The sequence below is a fragment of the Leucopleurus acutus genome, assembly GCF_964270905.1.
Source record: "Leucopleurus acutus genome assembly, chromosome: 19".
Taxonomy (NCBI): Eukaryota; Metazoa; Chordata; class Mammalia; order Artiodactyla; family Delphinidae; genus Leucopleurus; species Leucopleurus acutus.
Window position 1 is genome coordinate 45,734,931 of NC_139161.1, and position 8,530 is coordinate 45,743,460.

Sequence of the window (8,530 nt, forward strand, 5' to 3'; positions counted from 1 at the left end):
CAAGTGGAAAAGTACTGTACCTGCAACCTTACGGTCTGACCTTTTTGTTTTTCATCTCCTCGTCTCCTAGTAGCCTTTATTTTCATATAAGCATAAGGTATAACAAATGCCATATGTTAAAAATTATATACATCTTTTTTTTCCTTCCCAGTCTAAAGAACTCCAAATAAAAAAGCAGTTTCAGGACACCTGCAAAATCCAAACCAGACAGTACAAAGCATTAAGAAATCACCTACTGGAGACTACACCAAAGAGTGAGCACAAAGCTGTTCTGAAACGTCTCAAGGAGGAGCAGACCCGGAAGTTAGCCATCTTGGCTGAACAGTATGACCACAGCATTAATGAAATGCTGTCCACCCAAGCTGTGAGTTCATTTTATTTAAGCAAAACAAATTCAGTGCCCCTTTCATCCCACCACCTGAATGAAATCCCAGCAATTAAAATACTGGTTGGAAGTGATAGCTCTCCTACAGCTTGAGAAATAGTGGTGGTTATCTATATTTTTCCTGTTCTCTGCATTGCTTGGAGGTAGGCATGATTTATATAGAATTCTCATTGATACATTTAGTCATGAGGTTCTAAATAGGCTCCCTGCCACTGCCTCAGGTGTTCAGCACATATCCCAACGGTATAGGAAGATTAGAGCAGCAGCTTTGTTAAGCAGTGAACAAAAAGTAGTACTGTATTGGGGATCCAAATGGTCACATTTTAGTGAAGGCAAATACAAAATATTTTCTATATGAGTTTTGCAAACTTTTTCTTAAAGGGCCAGATAGTAAATATTTTAGGTTTTGTAGTCCGTGATACAAAATTGAGGATAATTATGTGGGTACTTATATAGCCATTTAAAATGTAAAAGCCATTCTTAACTAGTGGACTATCAAATTAATTAATTAAAACAGGCAGCTGTCCACATTTGGTCTGGAGGCTATAGTTTGCTGGTCCCTGTTCTGTAGTTATTTCCATTGCAGAGAAGAGATTGAGAGTCTTACATCAGCTAATCAGATTCTAGATTTTTCTTAAGAAAAATATAATTATTCAGGCATCCTCCTAATAGATTATAATAGCTTTTATCTTCATATTACCATCACTGGTTACTGTGCCTTCCTTTTTCAGAGATGTTTACTCCAAGATACAAGAGAGAACAATTGTGTATCCTACAAAAGAGTTGTCTGTCTTTTCTCACACCTCCTTTCCATAGGTCATGGGTAAATAGCTCACAGTAGGATATATCTGGGTTTTTTCCTCTCTTTCAGCTGCGTTTGGATGAAGCACAGGAAGCAGAGTGCCAGGTTTTAAAGATGCAGCTGCAGCAGGAACTGGAGCTGTTAAATGCATATCAGAGCAAAATCAAGATGCAAGCTGAGGCACAACATGATCGAGAGCTTCGGGAACTTGAACAGAGGGTCTCCCTCCGCAGGGCACTCTTAGAACAAAAGGTATAGATAATAGAAGGAAGTTAATTGTGCTAGTATTTGCCTTCATCAGAAACATTTTATAAATACATTTTCATATTAACAGAGGTGGCGTTAGATTGTTTTCACCATACCATATTTCCTTAATTCTGGTTTTGGTAGTGTTTTTCTTTAAAATTATTGTTTCAGTAATAAACCTTATTATAATTAATGAATTGTAAACATCAGAGGAATGTAGTTAAGTAGTAATTGCTAGAGGAAGGATGTGGTGTTATGTGAAGACAGTTGAATTGTGAGAGAGTAGCTCTGGCTCCATGTTCCTCACTTTTTTTGTGTACCTAGCTCTACCTAAAGAGATTGGAGAAAAACTTGGATAGTGAAGAAAAAGAACTTTAGTAATTGCCTGAGAGAGGCAGGGGCAAAGGATCTGGAATATATACTTTACTCTTCTATCCTGGGCCTGGAACTATACAGATTGGTGGAAGAGTACTAGGGGACAGAAGGTAAAGCCAGTTCTACACAAGCTGAAAATGTTACTTCTAGATGTATCTTTTTTTCTTTCTTTCTCTCTTTTTTCACTTATTCTTTGCCAGATATATTAGAGAATAGAACTAAAATCCCCAGATTCACTTCCTTTCCATCCTTTAAGGTATTATAGCTGTGCATGTGTGCGTGTGTGTGTGCGTGTGTGTGTATTTTGGGGAAAGACTGATGGACAGAAGATTTTTAGATTTTGAAAGATAAAGAGGAAAGTTTTGCCATGAGAAGTAGTAGAATATAATTGTATCTAGGATTCAGAGCTATGTTCCAGAATTCCTGAGCCATAAGTTCCCAACAGGTGATAGTCTTAGCTTCATTGATCCTTTTGTATGTTAGTACTTGGCTAACTTAATAAAAGTTGTCATGGTTTCTAGACCATTGCTGCATAGATTTTCCTCTGTTTCCTGCAGTTCTTGTGATAAAAATAGAATTCCTTATTAAATTAAAAAATACATTCTTAAAAAAACCCACCTAAATAAGATGTTACTCTTCTTCTGGCATAGCTCTCATTACTGGCTTCTTCAAGAGGTTCTTGCCTCTAAAAATTGTCTCACTTATGTTTCTCATTCAAGATGGGAAAGATATAAACACATATAAATTTTGAGAAAAATCTAGTTTGTCCCATGTACAGATTTCATAAATCTGTCTGATTCCAACTTGCTTATTAAAATTCAACCTAAAGTTCTGTCTCTTATGCTTCAAAAAATTATCACTAAAATGAAAACTCCCTATAGTGTTGTGAGAGAAATATTAGTACTATTTACAGTCAGCCCTCTCATACCTGTGGGTTCTGCATCCATGGATTCAGCTAACCTCTGATTGAAAGTATTAGGGGAAAGAAAATTCCAGAAAGTTCCAAAAAGTAAAACTGCCATCTGCTGCATGCCCCCAGCAACTAGTTACAGAGCATTTACATGGTATAGAGTATTGTAAGTAATCTAGAGGTGATTTAAAGTATGAGAGTATCTGTGTGGCTTATATGCAAACACTACACTATTTTAGATAAGGGACTTGAGCATCCTCAAATTGTGGTATCTGAGGAATGGTCCTGGAACCCTTCCCCCAAGGATACTGGGGTAGGACTGTGTATTTGTATTTTTAGCTCCACCTAGTGGTTCAGAGTTAGGGCTGATTAGTGTCTTAGGTACAATCTTATTTCACTATATGAACCAAGCCTGTATGTTCTACAGAGCCTAGTAAAATATGGGCATAAAACTGATACACATTGGTGAAGGTGCAGTGGCATTCTCATATATTGTTAATGCATTTTGCAAAGCAATTTGGAAGTGTGTGTGTGTGTGTGTGTGTGTGTGTGTGTGTGTGTGTATATAAAACATCTTTATTGGAGTATAATTGCTTTACAGTGGTATGTTACTTTCTGCTTTTTAACAAAGTGAATCAGTTATACATATACATATGTCCCCATATCTCTTCCCTTTGGAAGTATATATTGTACTTTGGAAATGTTAAGTGTTTGAGAATTTATTCTAAGGAAATCCAAATATAGGAAAAGCAAGATGCTAAATATGGTAATTATAGCATAGTTTATAATGGTTTAAAATACATAACCATCTAAGATAGAGATATAATTAAGTAATTATGGCCAAGCCACTTAATAAAATCTTATTCAGCCATTTAAATGATGGCTACAAAGACAGTATTAATATAGAAAAATGCTTATGATGTGTTGAATAAAATAAAAAAGACCAATCACACTTAAAGTGAATTGAAGTAATGCTAGTAGTGGCTATATTAACATGATAGAATGGTTTGTTTTTCTGTTTTACTTTTTTGGTGGGGACTATACCACGCGGCATGCAGGATCTTAGTTCCCTGACCAGGGATGAACCCGTGCCCCCTGCAGTGGAAGCACAGAGTCCTAACCAGTGGACTACCAGGGAATTCCCTATATTTTAGTTTTTTAATGTGGTTTATATTACTTTGTTAAGGGAAAATACATAAGATTATTTAGTATGACAAATAATAAAGGAAGAGTAGGGTGATGAATCTATAGTGCTTTGAGTTGCTACTACGGCTAATATTTACATTTCAAGTGACATGCATGTAAAGCAGTTTGGGGTCAGTTGGCAGCTACCAAACCCAGGTATCCTCTCTACAGAAACTTTGAAAAATCTTAACTGCTGTATTTTCTGCACTTGGCACTTACTCGTTGTACAGATGAGAAACAGTAATCTGAAAATAAATAGAGGTGGAACCAGAGTGAATATTACTTGTTTCATGATGAATAGTTCTCTTTGAAGTTTGCTTTAATCTCGAAATGAACCAAGAGTTGTTCCTGTAGGTTGAGGCACCAACAAAGTAAAAGCAAGCCTCACTTGACTCACATAAGGTCCTTTTATGACTTTTCTCATATTTCATTTACATTAAAATTTTCAGCAAAATGACAACATAACTATAAATGTTAAATTCCCTATGAATTTAAAAAAAATTTATTTTTAATTGGCACCTAGTTGATTCCCTGTGAATTTTATATGTGCATGAAAAGTGGCAGTATTTCCAAAATATAAATGTTTTCATTTTTTAGTTTTATCATTTCAATTAATTTTCTTTCAGTATTTCACTTAAGTATCAACAAACATGGTTGGTAGTTTTTAAGTGAGAATTGACGACTGGAACATCTTACAGGATCTTTCTTTGTGGAACTGAAAATATTCACACAAAAATATCACATTTGATTTCAAAGAAGATAGGTCGAGAGAGCCTCTCAAGTCTTAAGTATGGTAACTTTTATCTACCCAGTGAAACCACCTTTCTAATTTGCAGTAATAAATAACATGTTTTAAAAGAAATGGGGATTAATGTAACCTATCACAAATCTTAGGTTTTATTTTTCTTTAATTGAAAAATGTTCTGAGTTTCTTGAATGGCAAAACTAATCAGCAAACGAAATTGAAGCAATACTTACTGGATAAAAGGTTCATAAGCATTAATGTGTTTAATATTTTTATCATGAGTTTCCTTCAGATTATATGCAAGGAATTCAGATCAGTTACATGCTGAGTGCTTTCCCATCATTTATTAGATCCTTCAAATTAAAATAAGTGCTTTTAAGTAAATGGATTTTAAATTTTTTACATATAACATACTTTAAAAATTTGAAGTTCTCTGAATCCTTAGAGATAAATAAGTTTAATTCCAAAGAATTGGGTATTTTATCTATAGATATGAAAAGAGTGGGGAAATTATTTTATAAATACACCGTCATTTTTTAAAACCTGGCAAATATAGAGAAACAGAAATGTCCTTAATCCTTCCACTCAGAAATCACCACAGTTAACAATTTGATGTCTTTACCTCACAGGAAGCATTCATGTTTAATCTAAGTTCTCCTTCAATCTTCAAATGAATGGCCCTCTCTAAATCTTTGTAACACTAGTATTTAGAACTTTCAATAATTTTCAAACTCTTCTTACTGGAGTCCATCTGGCCGATCTGTAATTCTCCAAACACTTCTTATTTTTACCATTTGTCCATGTTTTTCCACATGTTCTCTCTGCTGAAAATATTTTCCCCTCTGCTTGTCTTCCTGGTAAACTTGTATTCTTCCTTCAGAATCCAGTCTCTACCACCTCCTCTAAGAAGACTTCTTTGCCCTACTCTCCTTCTCCTGTAGAGTGAATCACTCCGTCCCTTAGTATTTCTGCTATACTTTATAAATCTATTATTACATCTTACCATACTCTATTGTAATTTTTATTTGCATGTGTTTCCCATGCTAAACTGTGTTTTTTTTAAGGGCACTTAAAAATGACACATAGAAAGTAAACATTTATTGAGCTAGATTTCTACAGATAGCAATATGACTATTGGCTTAAGTTCTCAAATATCTTGAAACATGATTATTTAATGCTCCTTTACAAATTCTCTTTTTTCCTATCTTTTAAAAACTTTTTTTCATGGAAAATTTCAAACATATACAAAAGTCGGGAGACTTAGTACAATGAAATTCCAAGTACTCATCACCCAGCTTCAACATTTATCAGTATTTTGCTAATATTTTCTTATCTATTCCCCCCACTACATACACACACACATACACACACACACTCTTGGGGGAAAGAATGTCTGGGATATATATATATTTTTTAATTGGAATAATGTATTATTCTAACAAAAGTACAAAGTATGGAAAATTAGTGTGTTTGAATCATTTCAGATTAGAGAAAGTTTCACACTTAGCAGATTTAGGCTTTTAGCACCTTTGAAAAGAAACATTCAAAGTTAAGACAAGTGTCAGGACAGGCTCCTGACTACCTTCAGTGATGATTCCTCTGACTTAGGATGTGCAGGTCACAGAACAGTGTGGTTATTTGGTTTTTTTCTCTGCATTTTGAGAGTGCCACAAAAACACACTTAAAGAGAGTGAGACAGGTGATCACTGACTAGAAGGCTGGTGGTTAGAAGATGGTAGAGAAACGTTGGGACAAAAGGAGAAAATCACAGGCTGGACGAGGTGGTCAAATGGACAGCCTGGGGCTTCCCTGGTGGCGCAGTGGTTGAGAGTCCGCCTGCCGTTGCAGGGGACACGGGTTCGTGCCCCGGTCCGGGAAGATCCCACATGCCACGGAGTGGCTGGGTCCGTGAGCCATGGCCTCTGAGCCTGCGCGTCCGGAGCCTGTGCTCTGCAACGGGAGAGGCCACAACAGTGAGAGGCCCACGTACCGCAAAAAAAAAAAAAAAAAAAAAAAAAAAGGACAGCCCGAAGACGCTGACTGTGTAGTACATGGTCTTGTTCTCCCATCGCACAGTGCAGCTCCCATCAGTAGAGCTGTCCCAGAAGCAGGAACTTGCCATGTGTAATCCCGCTCTGTTCTTCTGCATGATTACACGGGTCACAATGTATTTAAATGGTTTCCCCAGCTTGGTGAGTTGGCTTAGGGTTTGCTCCACTATGTTTGTGGTCCACTGATTCACTTTGCTGTGCTGATAGGCATTGCCACCAATGGCTCTTTCTATGGCCTCTTTTACAATGTTGCTCACTTCATCAACAACAAAAGCAGTCTCCTTGGTAGCCTGGTAGTCTTCCATCTTTCCTTCAGTGCCTTGCCTCTGCCTTCTGTCTGGGATATTTTAAAGCAAATTCTAGCATAGCATCATTTCACTCCTAAATATAGATAAGGACTTTTTTACTTTAATATAATCATAAGTCCATCATAATATTTAACAAAATTGATAATAAAATTTAAATATTACCTCATACTCAGTCCATGCCTAAATTTCTCCTGTTATCTCAGAAATGTCTTCTTTAAGTTGGCTTATTTGGATTGGGGCCCAAACAAGGTCCGGACATTGCTTTGGTTAATTGTCTTTTAAGTTAATTAGTCTATAATAGGGCCCTCTCCCCTACACTTTTTTTCCCCCCCCATTTGGATTGGATCATTTGTTCTGTAGGAATTCTCAAAATCTGGATTTGGCTGATTGCGTCCTCATGGTGTCGTTTAATGTATTCTCATTTTTACTTCATATTTCCTATATAAACTGGTAATGAGATCCAGAGGCATGATTATATTTAGATTCAGTTTTTAATTTTTTCAAGGAATTTTTATGAGGGTTACTGTGTACTTCCTTTTGCATCACATCAAAAGATACATAATGTCTAGCTGTCCCCCTTTTAAGTGACATTAACATTGATCAGTGGATTTAGGCAATTATCAATTTGATCAGTCATAAAAAAGTTCTCCATCAACTTTTTTTTCATTCTCTTGACTTTATTATGAATTATTTTACATTTTAAAAAATATATGTATAGTCAACTACATTTATTTGTAATACCTTTCAGTTTTTCAGAACTGATGATGATGGCTACCCAACCACTAATTTCTAGGTATATAGAAACTAACTTTTTTTTTTTTTTTTTTTTTTTTTTTGCACGGTACGCGGGCCTCTCACTGTTGTGGCCTCTCCCCTTGCAGAGCACAGGCTCCGACCACGCAGGCTCAGCGGCCATGGCTCACGGGCCCAGCCGCTCCGCAGCATGTGGGATCTTCCCGGACCAGGGCACGAACCCGTGTCCCCTGCATTGGCAGGTGGACTCTCAACCACTGTGCCACCAGGGAAGCCCTAGAAACTAACTTTTTAATGAAAATTTTAGTTTTTGTTTGTTTGCTTTTCACTTAAGGCTTTGGTCTATCTGGAATGTGGTATAAGATGGGGTGCCATTTTTATTTCCTTCCAGATGGTTGGCCAATTGTGCCTGTGTCATTTGTTTAAGAATCCATCTTTTCCCCCATTGAATTAATTAATTAATTAATGCTTTTGTCCTGCTTTAAAAACCTACAAATTGAGATCTTTATTTCTGTTTCACTAATAGTCTGTCCCTACACCAATACCACATTTATTTTATTTTTTAATCTTATTTATTTAATTATTTATTTAGTTTTGGCTGTGTTGGGTCTTTATTGCTGTGCGCAGGCTTTCTCTAGTTGCTGCGAGCGGGGGCTACTCTTTGTTCTGGTGTGTGGGCTTCTCATTACGGTGGCTTCTCTTGTTTCGGAAGACGGGCTCTAGGCACGCGGGCTTCAGTAGTTGTGGCATGTGGGCTCAGTAGTTGTGGC

General features: G+C 36.6%; 1 protein-coding gene and 1 pseudogene across 2 annotated transcripts in view; one reads left to right on the forward strand and one right to left on the reverse strand.

The window, feature by feature from the left end:
- Nucleotides 1-8,530, forward strand: part of TAOK1 (TAO kinase 1) — a 153,748-nt gene that overhangs the window by 130,954 nt on the left and 14,264 nt on the right. The window contains exons 18-19 of the mRNA XM_082860880.1: nucleotides 152-364; nucleotides 1,257-1,439. Coding sequence (XP_082717006.1) covers nucleotides 152-364; nucleotides 1,257-1,439 — 396 coding nt within the window. The remainder of the gene's footprint in view (nucleotides 1-151; nucleotides 365-1,256; nucleotides 1,440-8,530) is intronic.
- LOC309975712 (dynein light chain Tctex-type 1-like) lies at nucleotides 6,619-7,121 on the reverse strand (annotated as a pseudogene). The gene has a single exon. The product of its transcript is annotated as a dynein light chain Tctex-type 1-like (transcript).